Source organism: Phodopus roborovskii, unplaced genomic scaffold (genome assembly GCF_943737965.1).
Source record: "Phodopus roborovskii unplaced genomic scaffold, PHOROB, whole genome shotgun sequence".
Classification (NCBI taxonomy): Eukaryota; Metazoa; Chordata; class Mammalia; order Rodentia; family Cricetidae; genus Phodopus; species Phodopus roborovskii.
The window spans coordinates 2,851,316-2,875,783 of record NW_026126412.1 but is presented as its reverse complement, the minus strand read 5'-3'; the positions used below and the strand labels follow the sequence as shown (position 1 = coordinate 2,875,783).

Here is a 24,468-nt window from a genome sequence, read left to right as displayed (position 1 = left end):
ACAGGCAGAACTACCACAAGAAGCCAGAGGGGAAGAAACAGATGAGACCATCTCCAGCTTCTCCTCAGAAAGAAGAGAATGACATGTTTAAAGTTTAAGGGGGGGGGGGGAGGAAGGGGGAGATAGGATTCTGTACCCCGCAAAATTATCCTTTAAAAGTAAAATAGAAAGAAAGGCTTTCGCAAAGACTGAATGACTTGAATGACTATGTTGCCAGTGTTCCTACTCTGCAAGAATGAGAACTGAAGAATCTTCTAGAGAAAGGATGTGACAAAAGTCATTCATCAAAACTCAAAGTTAGATAAAGAGTGCCAGAGAGGATCTGTATTAATTGATTTACTAACATGAAACAGTAACTCAGAATTGATAGTAGCAATGTCATTTAATCATGTTTAGAAAAATGGAAATTTAACTTGGGAGGCAGAGGCAGGCAGATCTCTGTGAGTTCAAGGCCAGCCTGGTCTACAGAGCACAAGTTCCAGGACAGGCTCCAAAGATACAAAGAGAAACCCCGCCCTGAAAACCATAAATATATAAATAAATAAATAGAAAAAAGAAAACTGAAATTTGTAGGTAATTGAATACATTTTTTGAATACTGAAGCTATATGTGGTCTTGATCTGATCACTGGTGGAATCTGAATTAAACTATGTACACAAGTAGTTTCTATAAGCTACTTGAAAAGGGGATTTTGTGAGACTCCTTCTGGACCAAGCACCCTGACACCAATGAGAGTGGAAGAGAGAAGGGGTCCCCAGTGACCCAGGCCAGGATAGCTCCTGCAAGTCCTTAACCCAGTGCCAGTCTAGTTTGTATTCTCATATTATCCTCTAAAACCACAAGGTGGGGCAGACAAGCAACCGAGATTTTACAGAATCGACCTGCGGTCATCCGGTTGTTAAGGGCAACCACCCACCCATTGTATTAGCTCTTTCTCCAGGTCATTCTGTTTCATATATAAGTCATATATATATAAGTCATGCTTGGCAAATAGGCAATACAAACAGTGTAAGTGAATCACTAGATAAATCAATGAATCAGTGTCTACTTTCTACCTACTGTACTTCAGAAGGGAGAATGGGGAAGCAGGGTAAAGGAGGGAATATGGGCAGGGACAACCACTAACTAGACATCAAGTGCTACCAAGTAAAACCCCCAGCACCAGGAAGGGGTTATATTTTATTGACTCATTGGCCAAGCAGAACAACCCCTCAAATATTCAGGGTACCAATATTATTGGTTACCCTCCACAACATAACAGCAAGGCCCTACCTACTGCTGAAGACACCACTCACCTATGTTATCAAACATGGGAAAATGGAGCATTTCCCAACTAGAAGCTTTACCTCTCCTAGCTAGCAATCATACTGCTAAAAAATACTACTTACACTACTAGAGAAAAAAGTAACCATCAATTTCACCCAGCTCCAAACTCTGTGCCCCACAACAGAAACCTGCCTACAAAAAAAAGTAAAGAAAGAAAAAAGAAAGAAAAGAAAGAAAGAAAAAAGAAAATAGTGAACTAGAATATATAATCAATAACAATAAAATAACAAAAATGAACACCAATGGCTGATCGCCCCGTAAACCATATACTCTGAGGCATTACTGGAGTCCCACATAAAAACAAACTCAGACTTCAGGGTGGTAGATTCCATATACAACTGTCAAATGAAAAACTGAAAGAAAAAAAAAAAAAGACATACTAATGTAATAGTGGCATAAATGTTAAAGCGAGCATAACCATTTCTTAATAATTGGATTTCAGGTCCACTCCATGAAATGGAACTCACACCTGACGCTAAGACACTAATTAACTAGATAAGCAATGAGTCCTTGAGAAAGGACTACTTTATTTACTGCTAAATGTACAATTCAATAAAGTACCCTCAATGACACAGTGCCATATTCATAGATCAATGCATCATTCAACCCTCATCAGAGAAGCTTTTTTCTTGCAGTAGATAGTTCTTAACACAGACCTACAACTGAACAACGTGCAGACAGTAAGAGACCTCGAAGCACTCAGTGTTTAGTGAGATGTCCTTACCAAACTCAGACCTTCAAGGCTTGGAGAACATTGCAGAGGGTGACATAAAAAGATTCTAAGAGCCAGAGGTAGTGGATGATGGCAAGGAAAATTGTCTTCCAAACACAGCAGGGCTGATGGAAACATAAATCCTCAGAGACACACTCAAGTCAGACAAAATCCCAGCACAGACATGGGCAAGCAAGCACAAAGTCCCACTGCTAACCAAAAAGCTATTTGCAATTGATCCCTGCTGGGAAAGTAGTTTTCTCTAGTGCAGTGAGACTGGGTATATCAACCACACTGCAGGGTAGGCCTCATGCTCAGGAGTAGTTGACAGGATACAATGGCACTCAATGATTTTTTTGTTTTGTTTTTCTTTTTTGTTGTTGTTATGACTTGGTGTTTTGTCTTTTTGGTTTTTGTTTGTTTTTTGAAAGAAAGAACATGTAGTTGTGTGAATAGGTAGAGAGGATCCGGGAGGACTGGGGGAGGGAAAAGAATATGATCAAAATATATTGCATGCAATTTAACACAATGATTTAGCAATGTAAATAAGTAAAATAAAACTTACGTGACGCAGAAACAGCAGATAGCAGTGCCAAGTGCAAATCAAGCCTCTTGGGCTGAGTGTTGCTGACCAAAGCCAGTTTATCATCAGCATGGCAGGCTGCCATCAGCCCAGCCCAGACAGCAGGGTCATCTAAACAAGAAATACCGTTTGAAGGCTTGTTCATATCAACATGCTGCTGCAAAACTATCATAAATAAAAGTTTATATCTTCCTTAAAGGAAAGCAAACTTGTTTCCCCAAAATAAAGTGGTATAATTAACCTTCAAGACTTGTAAACTTTCTGAACATCTTACAGAAGGATAGTCTACTAAGTTCCTGCCCTGTGGCTGTCCCTGTGTAGCTCAGCTCCTGTCCCATGGCTGTCCCTATCTGGTTCAGTTCCTAAAGTGCTGGGCTACTATGGACAATGCAATTTTATTGCCATTCCAAAGACATGGAGGGCAAGCCTCCAGCACACATGTATCTCTACTACTCTAGGAGAAATAAGTCAACACACTTTGTTTATGGTTTTTGGTTCTTAAGAAAAGTAAGAATTAAAGGAAAAACTCAACATTGAACTTATTTTCTACTAAGAAAACATGAACAGCATCTTATGATGCTGTATGGATGCTGCATCTATGATTGCGTATTCCCAGGAAAGGCATTTGATGCTATAGTTCATATTTAAGATAGAACTGTAAAACTTGGCTTTGTAACCCTACAAAGCATGACCTTCTAGCCCTAACATTTTCCAGTAGTGACAATGGAAACACCCTAGAGTAGTAACATGCAACTCCTCATTACCTATAAAGTGAACAGCATAAATATGGCAAAGCCTGCTAGAATTAACAATAGCTAGCTGAGGTAAGGCTATATGTTTTTATACTTGTTGGTTAATCTCATTAAGTTGATACAATTTAGAGTCATCATGGAAACACTGTCTACGAGGGTATTTCTAGACATGTCTACGTCAGAAAAGATCTACCCCGAATGTGGTAGTGCCACTGTGTGGACTACAGTGCCAGTCCAACAGAAAGAGAGGGTGAGCTGAGCAGCAAACTGCATCTTCCTCTGCTTCCTGACTGAATGCAGCGTGCTGAGCAACCCCACCAACCACTATGCCTTCCCCATCACGCTAGATTGCTTAAATCCTCAAGTTTTGCCCCAAATAAACCTCCTTCAGCTAGATGTCATAGACATGAAGTAATACACCATATAAAACATAACCCTGTCTTGCAGAGTTAACAACACATAAAAATTCTATATGAAGTACTTAGTAAGTATAGATAAACTACACTAAATCATACTGATGGAAAACTGAAATAAAATAACCTGAAAGTAATAAGTCATTCAGATTTAACATCGTATCTCTAGAAAATATTCTTATCAGTCTGTTTAAACAATCGGTACACTGTGGTTATCAATAGTCAAATTCAGATAATCAAATTAATATGCAAAATTTTAAAATACATTCTTAAAATTTCTTTTATCATGAAAATACAAACCTTGTGCTTTTAACCCACAAATGCAAAATTGATGACATCTAGATTAATGAAATGGAATATATTCACCTGGGGAAAGGAAAGCTGCCTTCTGAATGGTCTTTAGAGAAATATTTTTTTCATCTTCTACTGTACTGCTTCCCATGGCCAACTGGTTTACTGCAGTGTACAATAATGCCTTCTATAACAGAAGACAAAGAGGTATGTTTATCAATTCTCTCCAGTTTCTGCTTTTCAAAACTGACTTAAAGTGCATACATTTAATAGGATGCAAACTTTAAAACAATGAGGACATTATTCTGACTCATTAACACTATTGAACAAGCTAACTACTTCCTTCGTATGAGAGCAAAAACTAACCTTTCCATGATTTGCATCCAGAACATGAGCCACGGTGCCGGCAACAGCTCCTCCCTATAACAAAACATACACAGACAAATGCAATGCTTTTCACCAAACAGTAAGACTAATAAAAATCTTTCCTTCAAATCATTTGAGAAACTCAGTTTTCAGCAAATTTTCATCTTATAATCTCTAAATATCAATGATTTATTACAGCCTTAAGGAAAGAAATCTGTCTACTTTGATCATTTCACATTTGCTATTAAAATACTACAAGTTCAAAAGTAAAACGGCTTTGTAGGGGCACCACGTAAATGTACTCATTACCTAACAATATAAAAATGCTGAAAAAAGGCTGGAGAGATGGCTCAGTGGTTAAGGGCACCGACCTTAGGTCTTTCAAAGGACCTGGGATCAATTCCCAGCACCCACAAGGCAGCTCCCAACTGTCTTTAATTTCAGTTCTAGAGGATGCAACACCCTCACATAGACACACACTTGGGCAAAACAGCAATGTACATAACATAAATATTTTAATAAACTTTAAAAAATGCTGTGAGAGAACAGCAGAAAGGGAGAGTGAAGAATGTATAAAACAGCTTATTCTTGGAAAATTTCTAGGTGTCTATCAACAGATGAACTGATAGATGAACAGTTCTTGATAGATGATCAAAATCTTGATAGATGAAGATAGACAACAGATATAATGGAATACTGTTCAGCTCTAAAGAAAAATGGAATCACAAATTTTACAGGATTAGAATGTCATTCATCTCAGAAAGAAAAAACAAAAACCTTATGTTCTCCCTCATATGTGGATCCTATCCTGCAATGTACATACATATGTGTAAACAAATATACATGTAGGTATAACACATAGGAAGGAGAGAAAGGATGCTCTCAGGTGATGAAAAAGGGCAGAGTAAAGGACAAGGTGAATACAGGTGAGGCATGGTAAAGGGAATAAAGCTAATTGTTTTGATAATTTTAACTCTGTCACAGAATTTTAATGTCTTTGTAGTAGCTGAGTGCACAAAAATGCAATCAATAATGAAAGTGTATTTGCTGGCTAGTTTTATGCCAACTTGATAACAATAGAGTAGTCTGGGAGGAGGGAACTTCAATTGAGAAAATGTCACTATAAGATGGTGTCGTCGATAAGCCTGCGGGTCATTTTCTTAATTATTGATTGTTGAAGGAAGACCCAGCCCATTGTGGGTGGTCTTGAAGCACGAATTCTAATTGGTTTTAATAATAAAAGCTCAGAGTTAGATATAGAAGTTAATGCTGGAAGATCAGAGAAGCAGAACAGCCAGCCATTAGATCTTACCTCTACACAATCCTTAAACCAAAGGGGCGATTCTGTCCCTACAAATCCTCATACTGAATGCATGATCCTGTCTCTAGGAATCCTCAGACTGAATGGGCTGAGCTCCTGTCTCCTCCCATCTTATATTCCTCTCTCTGTCCGGCTAGGATTAAAGGCCTATGATTCCCAAGTACTGGGAACAAAGGTGTTTGCCATCACCATCTGGCTCTGTTTCTCTTTTAGACTCGATCAATCTTGAGTAGCTCAGAGTGGCCTTGAACTAACAGACATATGTCTACCTCTGCCTCCCGAGCACTGGGATTAAAGGTGTGTGCCACCACTGCCTGGCCTCTATGGCTAACTAGTGGCTAATTCTGCACTCTGATCTTCAGGCAAGCTTTATTTGTTAAAGCACAAACAAAATATTACTGCATGGTCCTATCCTGGGGCCAGTAGTTCTGAGTTCAATAAGAAAGTAGACTGAGCAAGCCACAAGGAGCAGACCAGTAAATAGCACTCTCATGGCCTCTGTATTAGCTCTTGCCTCCTTTCTTGCTTGAGTTCCTGTCCCTTCTTAAGAACCCATAGTCCCTAATACTAAATGTTTGTATGCCATGAAGCTTCTGTTTCAATAAGCAAATCAATACTACTACTAATAATAATAATTTAAAAAAACAAGAAGCATCAGAATTTTAAGAAGGTTAACTTGAAATCTAAAAATTTAAAATTCAATCATTAAACATTTTGCCTAAGGGAAAAAGTGAATTATAAGAACCAGGCACGGTAGTTCTTGTCTATAATCCCAGCACTTAGAATGCTGAGGCAGAAGATTGACATGAGTTCAAAGCCACTTTGGGCTACATAGTGAGCTCCAGGCCAGCTTGGGCTGTGTGACTCTGTCTCAAAAATAACAGCAAATGAAAAGGGTTTTCATCACATGCATTATATACCTGGCATTTCATTTCAAATGTGTACCAGTAAAGTTTTCAACACTGTACTTCAATTATAGAATGCTAAAATAAAGCTTTAGAAGTATTTCAATATAAAACAAAGGCTGATTAAAATGAAAGGCAACATAGCAGAGTGAGATGATGCCTGAGTTAGAGGAATTGAATATCATCACCATCAGCAACCATGATTTGCACAAATTACTTAATCTCAATGCCTCAAGCTTCCTGCTCTAAAAACTGAACAGTGACTACAGAAACGTCCTCCTATTGTTAATTAAAACACATACCCATGTGTAGCAGAGTTAACTCATGCATAATGAGTTACAGATAACAGCTTTGGAGTCAATGCATCCACTGAAAATAGTTTGAACTCTACTACTCAAATTGCCTCTGAATTAGGAGCTGGACATGCCCTAGGAAGCCATTAAAAATCTAGACTCTCACCCTGCTAAATTAGCACCTGCATTTAATGGTGATGTCAACAAACAGCACAGTAACATCTGAATGGCACTAAGAATAAAATATTTTAAGCATATTCTTAAAAGTATGGAATAACTGACAAGCTATTAAGGATTTGTCAGGTCCAAACTGAAAGCTAAAAAGGCACAATGAGTCTGGAGATTATTTATGTCATTTGTCGATCCCAATATGGGGCTCACAAGCTAGTGGAACAAGCCCAGGACTCATACAAGGAAGGTACAATTGTGAAGGTTCAGAATACGCTGAGCCTCTCAAGGATGACACTCTCGGGGCATTCTCAAATGACTTGAGACCCAGGTACTGAACAGTCTAATACAGAATCCCAAGTTATAAATGCGGCTGCCAACACATCTCACAAAAACAAACAGAAAGTCTTTCATATGAATCTATCTTAGTCTTAAGGTTTAAATAATGTCTACAAATAATGTTCTCCAAGACAGAGTCTATATAGTAAGCAAAGAAATATAGCCACCTTGAGTGAAAATCAGTAAGAACAATGAACAATAAAAATGAAGATTTTAGATATCAGAATTATTACTAAATAAGTATTTAAAACAAATTAGCTGTTGCTATTGTTTGCCAATCACTTAAGTGAACAAGAAAGAAAATAATTAGTAGCAAAACTAGTAAAATGTAGATACTTGAAAATATCTTGCTCTTATGACTAAAATACAGTATGTAATTCTTTACCAAATGTCAAGCTTGTAATGAGATTTTCAGACATTAGAGGTGTCTGTATTAGTAATTGTATCTTTAAACAGTTTTTAAATAAAATGATCTTTAGGAATTTAAAACCAGTCACTAAGGCTTACTTGTTATGCATGTTATTTATTCATCTAGGCTGAGATAATCGGTATAATGAAGAATGTAAAGACCCCGCTTTGTAGATTCTATGACACTCAGAACAATTTAATGGGTACATGGAAGGCACTTGGTCTACTATTGGAATAAATAGGAATTTGATTGAATGACGATGTTCTCTTCATTGTACTTCATCCCAGTATTGAAAAGGCAAAGAGGCAGGCAGAGCCTGTAAGTCTGAGTGCAGCCTGGTCCATATATAAAACTGCGTGCGTGTGTGTGTGTGTGTGTGTGTGTGTGTGTGTGTGTGTGTGTGTGTGTGTGTACATTAGGATAGCTATACATATGCATATATGTATTTTACACAATAGGCTACTCTAATTGGCAGGATTTTAGACATTACTCACCTTTGCATTCCGTTGTGTATACTGAGCAACAACTCGAGACAGCAAAGACCAAAGAGCCGGGTCAGCAGGGTTACTAGAGAAAACAAAACAAAACAAAACAAAAATGTTCACCTTAAAGATAGGAGTTACTGCTGACTCCATAGATGGGGGCATGGGTGAGCTGCCCCAAGAATGTAAGCATGAGAGATCCTCATCTGCCATATGGTGGTGTGGGCAAGGGAGATAAGTTCCCCCCGCACCCCCCACTCCTTGAGGGAGGCCTGAGGCAGTGAGAGAGCTGGCTCTGAGGTCACTAGAGCATCACCAGCTCCTAAATTGCCCCTGTGTCTTGCCTGGGCAACACAGCAGAGCTGGCCCTGGTGCTGTAGGCGTGGCTGAGCCGGCTCCAAGGGCATGAGAGCCGGAGAACCCACCTTCCCCTTGCTGCTTATGGCACTAGGTAAGTTAGCAGGGACAGTGCTGGAGAGGATGGTGAAGACAAGAGAGCTGGCAGGCTGACCAACCTTGCAACTACCCAGGCCCAGAAGCAGAGCTATGAGTTGGCCAGCCCCATCATCCACATATCTACAATGACTGGAGCACATGAAGGGGCCGGGCAGGTCCTGCAGAACCAAACAAAACTGTGGTGTCTCTACAGGATAACCACCTGGGGTCCTAATGTGGGTGCATGGGCAGAGGATGGATACAAAGGGACATGCGATTGAGATGCATGATGTGAAATCCACAAGGAATCAATAAAAAGTTAAATTAGAAAAAAAAAAGAAGTAATTGGGACTACTGTGTTCTTTTCTCTCATCTGACAGGAAAGAACACTATACTGATTTGAATGTCTGTTCATTCTGACTCAATATGTTATTTAAAGAATGCTAGATAAAGCCATATGGTACATAATTAATTTTGATTAATAAAATACAGGATGCCAAATACTTCATGGAATAAAAAGATAGGGGTTACTTTAACCCTAACAATAACAACAAATGTTTTAAGTTTAAAATCCATTAGACACCTAAGCAAGTTCATATTAATTGTTCAGATTTAACTGAAAACATCTTAAATTTTAGGAAATATATAATGTCCTCTTCTACAAACACTAAGAGTCCTTATTTTCTTAAAACATAAAGTTAAACAATATCATGGTCACAAAATTATGAGATACAGTTAAGAAAATATAGCATGTGTGTTTAAAGGAACTACAAAGAAATTTAAAGGCAGAGGACGAACTATATTATACAGCAGAAGGATATAACTCTAAGAGAGATAACTCACATGGAATAAACTTGATAACTAATTTTCTTTAATTCCACAGGAGAGATAGCTCAGTGGGTGAAGGCACTTAACTCTTACCTGAGTTTGTGGTTCTCGACCTTCCTAATGCTGCAACCCTTTAACACATTCCTCATGTCATGGTGACCCCAAACCATACATTTATTTTCATTGCTACTTCATAACTGTAATTTTGTTAGTGTTATGAAGTATAATGTAAGTATTCTGGAGCTAGAGGTTTGCCAAAGAGGTTGCCACCCACAGGTTGAGAACTGCCAATCTATGGGACCCCATAGCCATATGGAAACACTATGGTTAGAAGAGAAATGACTTCCACAAATTGTCTTCCTATGTCACAGGTACATGCCATAGTACTTGTGTAATCACCCACAAAAAATAAATGTAATAAAAGTTAATGTACCTAATCAACCAAGAAAAAGAAATTAAAGCTACAAAATATGATAACTGCTGTTGCATGCTATCTTTTTTTCCCCCTCTGAGACAAGGTTTCTCTGTGTAGCCCTGGTTGCTCTGGAACTTGCTCTGTAGACCAGGCTGGCCTCGAACTGAAGAGATCTGCCTGCCTCTGTTAAATGATACCTTAATTTCAAAATTTTAAAGGCAGTGATCAACACTTAAGTGACTAAGAATTCCTAAATCCATCAACATGATCTGTATTAATATATACCAGGTATTGAATCCACAATAATACAAACGTAGGAATTACAGACTTTTGTATCAAAGTAAGTGGAGCTTCACCCGAATAAAGGAAAAATTCATCAACTCACCAAAACAACTGATGGTACGATTTCCAGATAGACACATATTTCATTTTATAGTCACAATAAAGCCCAAAAGTTGAACATAATCACACCAAACATAATTCATCCCCAAACTCAGGGCTCACCTGTGGACAGCCTTGGCTGCCTGTCTCTGTACTGCCACACCGCGGCCCTGGAGTGCACAGATGGCTGAAGTAAGAAGGCATCTGTGATAATCGTTCTTGTGCTTCGTGTGCTTTAGGAACTCATTAAGTGCTGCTTTTGACAGCGTAGCATCCTGCATTGCCAACCCTAGAGCACACAGGGTTTGAAGGCTTTCTGTGGTTGGTTCCTTTAAAATAGAGCTATAAATAAATATTTAGTAGTCTGTTACCCCATTACTACAGTGGACTAATTAACATCTATTAAGAGGTTTATTTAATACAAAAAGCTATTTACTAAAAGATTCATCAAAGTAAGCCAATTTTGTGCTTAATACACACACACACACACATATATTACATTTAAAGAAAATAATTATCTGACTGAAGTAAAGTAGTAATAGCCTTTTACATATTTCAAGTCATATCTAAATTTTAGAGACAAATATAAATTGGCCTCTTTGAGTCTCAGTTTTAGGTAACAGGAATAATTTTAGTAAAATGTTTAGTTGACATAGAATTCTATTTTGTTAAAAGAAAACAGAAGATGGCAGATTAGAAACACCAGCATTCTCCTTTGTCTCTTGAGATAGAATCTGGGGCAGAGATGCTGCTTCGTGGCAGGAAGGCGCTGTCGAAAAGCACTGTAGCACTACAGTGTGGCAGGGCCTGGCAAACGCCAGCAGCATCAGGTTTCAGTAGAGTACCACCAAAGGTGGGTGGGTGGCTGGTAGCGGGAGGCTCTCCCTCCCAGAGGAGCAACAGATGAGAGACTGAGGAAGTCCCCTGGTCTCCTCAGCACAGAACCTGAGTGTAGCAATATATTCATACACACACACACACACACACACACACACACACACACACACACACGCCACCCCCCCCCCAGGTGCGGATGTGACTGGAAAAGATTGATTTGGGGCTCTGAAGCCCCTTCAGGTTGGAGAGCACCAGGGTGGCAGGGTCTGAATCCTTGGGCTGGAGTGTAAGTTATTTTCTCCTAATAAACTCCATGTCATCTTACTGGTCAAGCATCCTGATTTCCACGCCTATACCTGACCTTGCACACATACAGTCCAAGAAGAAAGGAGACCCAGGGCCCACTGGGCTGGCACTGGAGAAAGAGTTCTTCAGCCTCTCCAGCAGAGTCAGAGGGCTGTAACTGGAAGCCATTTTCAGGAAGGTTCTATCATTTTCCTTCACTGCCTAGAGGGTCAGATATCTCTCCTTTTTTGTGTGTGTCTGCAGTATCTAAGTGTCTCTTCTCATCATGGCTCATCATACAGTCAAGAACAGCAAAAGCCAGGGAAGAGATTTCCAGTGTAACTGAAGTTCATCCCTCTGGAGTTGAAGGGTTAGTTATCAAGGCAGTGTTCACTTTATCACATTAACTAAGTGCTTCCACTATTCATGGTGGTAGGACTATAAGCTTCCTGCAATGGGGAGGGACTTTCTGTCTTTTAAGGATCTGCACCACTCAAAAATGCCAATAAACCTCACTGGCAAGCACTGTCCAATATCTTGTTTTAATCATTTACAGCCACCTTTTAAAACAGAACAAACACGCTTTAAGAACTCAACAAGTCCAGTGTAAGTAACTTATCACAGGCTCTCATTTTAACCTGTACTGACACCAGAAGTATATAAGTTCTACAGGTATTTTTAGAGATGTACTTTAAACAAACTTTTTCTCAGGAGACTTGAAAGGGAAGGAAGGGAGGAGGAAGACCTCTCTGAGGACCTGAGCAACCAAACACCAAGTCCGTTTACAATTCCGTTTGTTGTTTGTGGTCCACATGAAAACAAATAAGCTGTACTAGACAGACACAAAGCTGTGAGTTAAGACATGGTTTGGACTCCACTCATGACTGTCCATTTTGAGCAAGATGGGTTCAATCTCCTCCATTTAAAAAGTTCTAAAACATTTAGAACTTTATTTTATATTGTTTAGCTCTTATCCCAAACATAAAGATCTACTGTATAAGTGTTAAAGTTCTCTATACATACCATTTGAAAAGCAATGACTTGGCTGCATCCATTTGTCCTTGTTTGTATTCTGTTATTGCCAGAGCTGTTAAGACATGTGCTTTGTCTTGCTCAGATTTGACAACAGTCAAGGCTCTCTCATAGGCTATTATATAGAAGAAGGAAAAAGCAAGCAAAATACAAAAGCAATTCTAATTAACATAATGGTCCACTTTACCCTTCCTACTCCTATCTTTCAAAAAATATCTAAGTAAATTTTACCTTCCTTGCTCTTTTCTCAAGCAGACAGAATAAACCGTACCGTGGTTTAGCTATTCCAAAGCAATTCTGAGAGTACCTTTATGGTTGCTAGGGGACAACCCCTACCTTCTGCCTGCAGAACAGACTCTGAAGTCTGAGTCACCTTAGGCAGAAAAGAAGACTTGGAAACACTGATGGACAGTCACACTGCCAGTCCCCTTCTCCAAGCAGATTTATATATATATATATATATATATATATATATATATATATATATATATATATATATATATATAAGCTTGAGTGCACCTGTCCACACAGTGGTGAAGCTCATATGTAACAGATTTTCTCACTTAAAATTTTTAGAGAAATAAAACTCTATTACTAACAAAAGTTGAAGCTTTCACTTATCAAAATTTTTATTTAAGCATATAGAATGCTAAGCTACATATCCACCACTAAGCCTGCACCTTAGTCTCCTCAAATGTACAATGGATGCTCAGTTCAAATTGTTTATAAGGAGTATTCATAATCATTACATACTAAAAAGATGGCATGTAAACAAATCCATTTACAGCTCTTGACTCCCAGACAGATTTTAGTAAATACTGCAACCCAGGGCTTGAGAAATGGCTTAGCTGTCAAGAGCCCTGGTTGCTCTCCCAAAGGATCCAGATTCAATCCCCAACACCCACATAGCAGCTCACAACTGTCTATAACTCCAGTTGTAGGGACTTCAATGTCCTCTTCTGGCCTCTAACGACATCAGGCACACAATCTTGAACTGACATAAATGCATCCATACAGACAACATTTTAACTAACTAAGTAAAATACTGCAACCCCATCACAATCCCAATACTATATTCTTCTAAAAAAGCTTCAAGCAATATGATTACTTACCTTTGTTGCTCTCCTTATATAGTCCCTTCATAAACAATGCCAATGCCAAACCTACGATGTCCTCCATTTCCTCCAGGGGCGTTGACTTAAAGGCCTGGACAGCTTTGTCATATTCACCAATGGAACTAAAAAGCAAGATAAAAATATTAATCTTGATTTTGTGAAGGTATACAGATATATTCACTCAACTACTTTTAATGACTAATCTACATGTTCCTTTTTATAGTATTTTAGCAAGTAAAATATATTAGTGTTCATGTTGAGAATATTTAAAATAGTAGGCACACTGTAAGTGAAGTATACCAGAATGATTTATCTTCATGTTTTTTTTTTTTTGTTTTCTTTTGTCTTAAATTATATGTGAAGATAACTAGCTCTGCTAAACTCAAATCACTGTCTTAAATTCTTCATTTTTTAACAAATGGCTTTTATAAAAAAAAAAAAAACTCTTATTTTTAGGCTTACTGTGTTGATTAAATAGTTTCCTAAGAATATGGATCTATAATATCTAATAAGTTATATGAATGGCACATAGGCACAATAAAAGTCCACAGAGATAATTTTATTGTTCTGTGTTTCAAGATATAGTGAGAAAAGCTAACACTAGGGATCATAATAGCAAAATAGCTGCTTATCTTACAATAAAGTCACATAAGCTCGGCAGCCATCAACTAAGATGTCTTTAATTGATGCACACGTGTGTCTGTCTGAGTCTATGTCACATGTATGTAGGTGCCAGGTAATGCCAGAAGAGAGCATTAGATCCCCGAGAGCTAGAATTACAGGTGGGTGAGAGCTGCCTCACATGGGCCCTGGGGACCAAACCCAGGATCTCTGGAAGAGCAGCTAGCACTCATAGCTGCTGAGCCATCACTCCAGCCCCAACTCTTACTTAATTAACTATTTCTGAGACTCTTGTTTCTGGTATTTACCATATAATCCAAAAGGTTTTTATAAATGCTTTGAAATATTTTTATGAAAAGCATTTTAATCTTTGAAGCTATAAGTTAAAAACACAAGCAACCCTTGCTTTTTAATACTAGTTTTATAAAGATAAAAAAATATAAAATTAAGCTCTAATTTTGAAAGAAGGCTAGCCTTTAGTGCAAGAGAGTTGTTTGCACACATGTACATATTTATTTCTTTAAATCAAAACTTTTTTTCAGAAATGTGTAAAAGAAAAATACAGGAAAAGGAGTAAGGGGACTTTAGCTTTATGACTTTTTCTTTAAAATGAAACCTGAAGCAAACTGACAGAATTTTTATGTATTATATTTGAGCGGTGACTATTAACTGATTTACACACTATAGTTTACTATTTACCATATGCCTGTGTTCAAGATAGTACATAATAAAAACAAAAGAGGGCTGGTGAGATGGCTCAGTGGTTAAAGCATATACTGCTCTTACAGAGGACCCAGGTCAATTGCCTATTAGCTAACCCAGGACTACCCACTAAGTCAGGTTACAGGGGCTCCAAAACCCCCTCTGGCATCTGTGGGCATCAGACCCACACATGTTGCACCTATATACAGTCAGACATACTCACATACATATGAAATAAAAAATAATCTGTTTTTAAAAGAGCCACCACTAAGGTATAAGCTTAAAAGAATTCATAAGCAAGTAGAGTAGTAATATTTCTCTATTGATGGACTTGAGTAAACTACAGCAATAACAGGAAGGAACTGGCTACCTCCTGCCTCCATGAGCAGTTCCTTAAAAGATGTAGAGACTGATCCTAAAATACCAAGTTGCAATTCAATGTTCAAACTAACCATTCAAGTTTAGTGCAATTCTCATTCGAGGAAAAACCCTGTGAGTCAAAAGCCTACTTTCTATGGATCTGCACTCCGGCTTTACTTCTACTTTCTAACACAGTCTGCCTGTCTTTTTAGGTCAGAAGACTTCGAATCCAAGGGAAGAGCTTAGCTCCATTTTCCTAAAATTTTTAGTACTGTTTCAAAGGAGCTCCTAAAACGTAATATTCCATAGCCAATACGAATAAATCCAACTCCCCAACTAGTTAAGTAGGCTTCTATCAGAGGAAACTCTACCTCCCAAACGGTCCTCTATCCAATCCATAAACCATCAGCTCTAACTTCACTCTTCACAAGGCATACTCAGGCTAGGTTATAAGGGCAGAGAAACTTTTAACACATTCTGGATGTGAATAATATATCCCAGTGCTTTGGACACTAATCTTCACATCTATAGGGCCACAATTTTCTCTGAGAAATAGATTCACAGAATTAATAAGAAAACATAGCCTTACCACAACAATCTGCCCCAGTTTCTCATTGTAACATTGTAAGTATGCTGGTCTTCTGTAGGATCTAACAGTGAAGCTGCCCTTTAAAAAAAAAAAAGAAGAAGAAGAAGACAAGGTATTTTAAATTTTCTATGTGTACCAATTTGTTTTACTCACTCCTCCTCAACCAAATCCATGGATCTATAGTCTTTTCTTTCAATTCTTCTAATTCTTTAATGCTGTTTATGGCAGCTTGTTTATATTCCAAAAATAGATACCATAAAGGCTCTTAAATATATTTAAATTTTAGGTTGTTGGTAAAAAATAATCTTGTTTTTTCATAAGTAAAGCCATTTATTATTGCATGTGAGTTGTAAATATTCTAAAATTTGTAATCTAAACATAGGCAATGATCATATCAATGTTCTATTTTGAAACTCCAAAGTTTACAGAAGACATTCTTGAAAATATTCATGTAGGAAGGCAGAAATTTGAATGATTTCTGAGGTTGACCACACAGAAATACTAAAAGATAATGCATGAAAGGAAAAGGTGAGAGATTTCTCTAGGCTTAGAATACATTTACCAGGAGCTAAAGCCAACATTTTCTTCTCCCACTGTGCTCTCTATGGGCAAGGAAGGTTTTTTTTCTTTTCTCTCTAAAGACATCTGCCAGGAGAAATACCCAAGAAAGGCTTTTTACCTACATGATGTTGCACAAAAAACCAATTTGCTCAGGAAGCATAAAAATGTTAGAAGTTGCCCGGAGGGTGTGAAAGCAGAACTGCCCCTGCCCCTTGCTGCCTGGGGCATTGGGTAAACTAATTAGGGCAGTGCTGGAGAGCTTCCCCTGCTGGTGAGAATGAGGTAGAGTCGGCGGACCAACAAACCCAGCTATAACCCAGGCCCAGAACCAGGGTGATGCATTATGAGACCACCCCAACATTTACCCCATCTGTGAACTGCTGTAATAAGTGAAGTGGCCGATCCTGCAGATCCAAAGCTACAGGATCTCCATGACATGGGGCAGCAAAATGATATCCAAGAGTGAAGGAAAATCTAACATTAATAGTATAGCAGAAGCCAGAGGCCTAGAACCAGACCAATGACTCGTTGCAATAAACATTTGCAAATAAAGATGTTTGACCTAAAGTGTAAACTGTGACACACCACAGCTCCCATGGTGAGATGTTTTGTTTACTTTTGCCTTGTTTGTTGTGGGGATGGGAGGATTGCAAGGGCAAAGAGCATATATGAAGAAGGGACAGGAAGGAGATGAGCGGGATTGGTGCATGATGTGAAATCTACAGTTAAAAATGCTAGAGATCAAAAACTGCACTTCTGGTTGAATTTATGCACTATTTGTGTTTCAAGCAGCAAATATCGTAATACAACACAGCTGCTGTGGTCAGTACATGTCTCTTTTGTGGCTGTGCAATTGCCACAAGCCTCAGGTATGGTGATGTTCAGCATTTCTACAGCACACAAAAGTAGCATACACAGCTGTTTTATGTGTTTATTTACTCTAAGATTTTTGACACTTTAAGAAGAAAATTTTGTTTTGTTTTTTTTTATAAACCTTCCTCTATCACCTGGAAAACAAACAAACAAACAAACAAACAAAAAACTTCATTATATAGCCTCCACTTACATTTGAAGGAGTGAAGTGCCTTAAAGTTAGGCAATTGGCACTTCCAACCTTTATTAGTAGTTACTCATGAGATCAACAGTTATTTTCATATTTACTTACCATTACCGTATAGAGAAAAAAACTAGTGACTTTCATTTCCTACCAGTTTCCAGGAAATCACTCCACTCTAGTACACTGGGGTTTTGTTTGTTAAATGTGGCAAGCTACTTCTATTTGGAAGTACCTGTTCTCACTCTGAATGCATCTTCCTGTATTCTCTAACCCTGGAGGCTACTTTAATTCTTCCTTAGTAAGTTTTAGTTACCAGTTATTATTAGCTTACTAAGTATCTCATATTGAGGAGTTCCATGAGAACAGGGCCTCTGTCTGTTGTAATTCCCTGATAAATTTCTCATGCAAGGACACGGCTAGGCTTAAGTATCCAAAAAACATTTAATGACAAGCATAAATACCTAATAGACAATAAGGTTAAGTCCAGTAAACATCCATGTTGTTGTTTCTTGTCTGACTATAGGGGGTAGATTTTTCTAAAACAGAATCTATGAGGGTTTGGTTTATGCCCTTTTCTATTCCCCATTCCCTAGCTAATGGAACCCCAAATAGAGCTGCAAATGTGGAACTTCATCTTTTTACCTTCTACAAGGTAACAGAATGAGGACCGGGAAAGGAGTGAAACATCACATTAGTTCTTTGTCAAGAGACTAAACTCTAATGGCATACCAACAACACAGTGAGCGATGTCCACTAGGCATACCTACCTTTGGTATGCCTCTGCTGCTTCCCTTCTTAACTGTAGACGTTCATTTAAATAACCCAACATTGTGAAAGCTGGAGCGTAATTCTGAATTCTTTCTGGAAATTCACAAATATGTTTAATTTGTATGTGTATGACTATATATACACACAAAAAAAAACTGTAAAATTCCTTTTGTTTCAGTATCTCAAAGCAGGAGATTACCTGCTGAGATTAATGGTAGTCTTAAGAATTATGGCCTAATTTATCTTGAATATACCACTGATTAATTGGACAATTCTTCTAAATTACTGAATAATATTTAAAAATTATATGTGGCCTCTAGTTACATTTTATAATTTAAATGTGTTTTCTTTAAGTCCTTGGGAAATACACCTCTAAATGGAATGTCTCCATCCAATGCCTCCTCTCTGAGCTCAGGGAACCCTGCAGAAGGGGCAGAAACAGTGTAGGGGTCAGAGGAGATGGAGGGCACCAGGAGAACAAGGCCCTCCGAGTCAACTAAGCAAGGCTCACATGAGCTCACAGAGACTGGAGCAGCACCACAGGGACAACCACAAGGGACTGCACCAGGTCCTCTGCATATATAGCTTGGCATTTTTATGGGACTTTTTGAGTGAATGAATGATTGGGTCTCTGATTCTCGTGCCTACTCTTGGGACTCTCTTCTTCCTGTTGGGTTGCCTTGCCCAGCCTCAATAAGATGGGTTTTGCTTTTATCATAATATATTTTATTTTTTCATGTTTAGTTTAAAATAAACAAACCAAAAGCAAGTGTGTTAGGTAAAATTATTTGAAATTATAACTCAGTAAAAACTAGTTCTATCATTTATAAAGAAATTCAGGATTTTGCAATTTTTGTTTTATTGGTTCTTAAAGATTTTCATACAATTTCCTAGTTAATCAATTAAACTTCTTTCCTATGATTTAACATAGCAATGATTTTCTCTTGGTGGTTCTATTTGAAGATATATATTCTAAAAGAATAATTCAGTACTTCACACCAGAGAAATGGATCTGAGTGCTTTCAATACAGTATTTTACCATTTTTATGTTGAAAGTGCATTATATATCTATATAGGACAAAGAAAAATATACCTTACCTAGTTACTTAAAGCTAGTATTAAAGAGCAGGCTTTCATATCCCTATATTGTTTAACAAGTACACCACAAACAGGAATCTTATGTGATGGCTGGGAGTCTAGCATCAGAGTATAACATGTGCAAGTGTAAGGTGTATGACTAACATCATAGTCAAAGCCATTCCTAAATCCCAAAAGTCACTTTACAGGATCACAAAACCATCAAAAAGAGTTAGAAGTGCCATCCACCATGGTATATTAATGCAAATTCAGTAGGACAGACAGAGATGTTCTGCATCTTCTCATCAGCATCTCTTTTTTTTCTGCTTTGTTAGTATTCCTGGCTAAGCACACAGCATTTATATGAATCTATGAAAATGGTTCCAACATTTAAAAAACAGCTATGCACACTTGTTAAAAACAAACAAACAAAAGTGTTCACCATTTTAGATATCTGCATTTTATTAAAAGCTTTACCTCTTTATGTAAATCCTTTAAGTTACTTAGAAAGTAAGGAAATGCATGAATAAGGTTTCTAGGTGGACATGTCCTCATCTCTGGGGACTTAGCAGTGTCCTTCAGGTCAGTATACTGCAACAGATGACAATGTCCCAAAATGCTGATGCCAGTAAACTCATTACCTTCTTCACAAGTGGCTCAGACGACATACACAAGAGAACTGACGTGTCAATACTTGGGCCAAACCATTTTCACTTCATATTATTCAGCTGCTGCCTTCTTTTATGACTACCCCTGCTAAAAACTAAGCTTAACACTTTGAACAACTCATCTCACTAAAATCCTTTTATATCACAGGTAAGAAACCTAAAATTCAGTTGTACAGTATGCCCAAGGACTGAATAATGACTGAGTCGTGAGGCAGAGATAAAGACTCAGAAATGGTTCTATTTTAAAAGACAGGAAATTATTACCAGGGAAAAACTGATAAACTTCACCATTCTGTCAGTTTCCTAAATATAAATATATATGTTTACAATATCTTAGAGGATAATCAGGAGTTAATAGGAAAGGTTAAAATCACTAGGTATGGGTTTGACATCTCATATGTATTATCTAATTCTCATAACTAAACAACCTGGGAATTGTGATCTCCTCTCCCCAGAAATGAAACCCAAGTTAAGGAAAACAAAATATCTGGTCTACAAACTGAAATGGAATATACAGAGGCATCACTGTGGCAGCAACCCTGAACCAGAACCTTTAACATACTTCCATTATTACAAGGAAGCCTCTTCCAGAGCAACAAAAAGGCAAATTAACAACAGAAAGAACACTGACAGTTAAGATGAGGTGGGAAAATTTAAAAATGTACCCATTTGATATTGTACCTACTATAATAGGTGTCTCACCTACAATGTATTTACACACTTCAGTAGTCTAATATTCTGCTACATACAATAGGTATCTTACCCACATATTTACACAGAACACCCTGTGCTGCAGGGACAGCATTCATCTGGAGGATGTTGTACTTGTATAGCTCTGTTTCTCTGTTGCTTTTGTCTTGTAATGTTGTGCAAACCCAATATGCATAACCTATGGCTCCTTCAGTCTTGAAAACACAAAGTAAACTTATGACAATCTGTATTTCAATAAAACTATGAAATAAAATATTTCAATAACAATAGTATCACAGATTAGTCTTCTTTAAGTGCTTTAACAAAAGGCAGCCATGATAAAAACAAAGCAAAACAACACCAACAAACCTATTGAGATCAATTGAAAATCACTTTAATCCTGAGTAGAATCGAATACAACAAAGATTGGAAAACAGAAGCTTGCCATGTGGGCTGGTTTTTCCCTTCTCAAACATTCCCACAGGTTAAACCAAACTAATCCCAAGTCTTTTCAGAGTCTAGATTATCAACTAAAGCCATTCTTCACTTCATGTCTATTTTTTTCTTATGGTCTCAATTTGTCTTCTACAATACTCTTATTACATGCACTAAAAATCTCAATATGGAAGACTAGAGACACAGCTCAATGGTTAAGACCCACTGGCTGCTCTTCCAGAAGACCCAAGCCCAGTTCCCATGACCTACATGACAGCTCACACCTGTCTGGAACTTCAGTCCCAAGAGCTCCAATGCCCCAACTAGCCATGATGAATATTAGGCACATACTTGGTGTACAGATATACATGCAGGCAGAACACCCATATACATAAAAATAAATAAATAACATTTGTAATCTCATTGTTGTTTTTTATCAGCTTGAACGCTGAAGATGAAAACAAGAAGTTCTAGGTAAAGACAATTTATCTGATTCTAAGATAGATAAAAACAACAGCCATCATCAACATTACACCACTTTGCCACTTATGAGTATCCTTATGAGTGGATACTATTTGCCCACTAATGAATTCTCAGGAAGAACAATTGAGTCTTACATGCATGCTGAGCTCTGTAGTGTGCCTGAAGAGATCCATGGTGTCATAACTTCCAACTGTCTCTGCAATAAGAGCCTGTTAAAAGGATTTTTAAAAGGTTTCCATTAATTTAAAAGAAATAAAACTAATGGTAATAAATGGCTCTAGAAGAACCAGAGATTTACTATCCATGATTCACTTCCAGTGCTACCATTTTTAACTATGCCTTTGAGTTGTGTTCTGAGATCATTATTTTAAGAACAAAATACTTTGAAAACAGAAAACATTTTACAATGTAGATAATGATAATATTTCCTAACCTAGAGCAAAGTACCCTGGAACAGTTTCATCATAAGATTCTGACATCAGACAGTAATGGAAGCTACTGTGCTCCTTGTCTGATAACTGGCACAGAGGACAGCGCAGATATGCCTTGCTCCCACGTGCCACTGCACCTAATGTGGACAGGAAACTGCCGAGCTATCTGCGCGCACTACCAGATAACTTGAGTTACACCAAGATACTAAAGCACAGTAAGACATGCCCAATCTTTGACTAATAGTTCTGATACATGTGATGCTCCTATTGCCAAACCACTTAGCAATTCATTAACATTCTCCTCTAGACAAGGCATTCAGTTTTCAGGTGATCTGACTGAAGTAAAAATTATCAGTGACAGACCAGACTAGTAAGAATTAACCCGATTCTACCTGGCAGTACACAAATCTAAACATAAAGAAAAAACAGTCACAAGTGCACAACTCAGTATGAAGACTTTATAGAAAATTGCCGATCTTTGCAAATGTAGGTTTAATAAGAGTTCTAGGTTTGTTTTTTAGGCAAAGTAATAATCATTCATGGGATTCAAAGTTTAATCACTGCTAGCCGTGACACCTATTTAGGATATCTGAGTTTAAATTTCTACATCTTTAAAGAGTATAATAACCACACCACAAAGATTGGTAAGAGATTAACTAAAATATTCCTTGCAAACACCTAAACACAATGACGAGTATGTCGTAAATTCTCAATGATATCATTATCATCTTGGTGATCACTAATGTTATCATTAACACTAATATGAAGTTATTTTATATTGATGTTTATTAATAACTGTTATCTTACTTGTCCAATCCAGCACAATAAATAAGATGGATCAAGGGACTGAGCCATTTTGAAAGCTTCATGAGCTTGCTAGACAAAAAAAAAAAAAAAAAATTAAAAAAAAAAAACCAAGCAATATCATAAACTTCAGTTGTTTACAAAGCATAAAATAAGAGAAGCCAAACGTGTTATGAATATCATAAATAAAATATTTCACTGTCCAACCACAATTAGTAATACCTGAATACAATGTTTTAGCTGTAATCTTAGAATAGCGCTGTGCGCAACAGATTTCCCCATAGATGAAGAGCTCTGGTCCCCTGAAAAATAATGCTATAGGTCTCCAGCACCTACTCTGCAGAACTTTTAAATAATCATATACCATAGGGTAACTACGTGTGAAAGAAATGATTAAGTAAGGCTGAATCTACTCCCCTATTTTGGAGGAATAAGAACTCACAACCAACAGAGCTGGAGCTACGGACCCTGCTGTTAGAGAAAGAGAGATTAACAACACAATTCTAGATAAGCAGTCAAGAAACATTAAAGATACCTCTCTTCAACTATAAACTCATATGCGCCCAGCTTTCAAAGAAACAACAACAAAAGCACACATCTGTTTTCTACTGTTTCAGGATAATCCATGTGCTATAAGGAAAGAGATTTTTGTTTAGGAAAAAGAAAGCTTATGAACAACAATTATGCCCAGTGGTCCTGAGACTCAGCCTAGGCCTTGCCCACACTAAGTGTGTACATTTTCACTGAGCTACAGTTACATACTTAACATATCTTCAAATCTAATTTAAGAATTTCTTTCAGTCTATTTACAATCTTCCAAAGCTGATCATTTTTGCAGTGAGTGGTTAATGTATTCTCAAGAATATTATGGAAGGTTTTTTTGTGAAAGGATAAGATTCAGCACACTGACTAAACCAGAAACAATGAAGATGCGGCACTATGTCTAGACCTGTAGAGACTTCACAAGCATGGCCTATGAACATGACTCCAGGAACTGGGTTCCAGGGGCTAAACTGGGAGGAATTCAAAGGCAATAAAGCCAAATTCTAAATCACAAAACCAAACGCTAAATTGAAGATATTAAAAAATACTAATTGTCTCTCTTACCTTCACTCATCCAGATAAACACTGCATATAAAGAACTTCTCTTATATTTATATTGTTGCCAATTAAGAGAATTGTTTTCATCTATAAAAAGCTAAAGTAAGAAGATGGCTACTACATAGTGAGTTCAAGGCTAGTGTGGATTACACAGACAAATACTGTCTACAAGAACAAAAAAAAGTATTCCTTTCATGAAAGGAAAAAATAAATATTAGGTAAACGTTACTCAACAAAATGAAACAAATGTCATCAATTAACTAGCATATTTGACATACTGGACAAATAACACATAAAATATTTTTCCACAAAGTCCTATGTAGAAAATAACCTTCATTTTTAACATATTGAAACTGATAATGATACCTCAATGTTTTCTGTCGCAAGGTATAGCACTCCTAAGTTGGTCCACGCAGCAGCATTCTAAAAGATA

The 24,468-nt window shown here is 37.5% G+C and overlaps 1 protein-coding gene across 4 annotated transcripts in view; it reads right to left on the bottom strand.

Annotated features, from left to right (window-relative positions):
- Skic3 (SKI3 subunit of superkiller complex) overlaps positions 1-24,468 on the bottom strand; it is an 85,190-nt gene that overhangs the window by 25,934 nt on the left and 34,788 nt on the right. For all 4 annotated transcript variants that reach the window (XR_007834408.1, XM_051182774.1, XM_051182772.1 and 1 more), the window contains 13 exons: positions 24,402-24,458; positions 22,938-23,006; positions 21,834-21,908; positions 20,855-20,996; positions 18,346-18,439; positions 15,961-16,038; positions 13,686-13,810; positions 12,565-12,688; positions 10,543-10,761; positions 8,373-8,445; positions 4,444-4,497; positions 4,153-4,264; positions 2,604-2,732 (listed from right to left, as the gene is read on the bottom strand). Coding sequence is in view for 3 of the 4 variants with exons in the window: in XM_051182774.1 (XP_051038731.1) it covers positions 2,604-2,732; positions 4,153-4,264; positions 4,444-4,497; positions 8,373-8,445; positions 10,543-10,761; positions 12,565-12,688; positions 13,686-13,810; positions 15,961-16,038; positions 18,346-18,439; positions 20,855-20,996; positions 21,834-21,908; positions 22,938-23,006; positions 24,402-24,458 (1,351 nt within the window). In the remaining variant the exon portion in view is untranslated. The remainder of the gene's footprint in view (positions 1-2,603; positions 2,733-4,152; positions 4,265-4,443; positions 4,498-8,372; positions 8,446-10,542; positions 10,762-12,564; positions 12,689-13,685; positions 13,811-15,960; positions 16,039-18,345; positions 18,440-20,854; positions 20,997-21,833; positions 21,909-22,937; positions 23,007-24,401; positions 24,459-24,468) is intronic.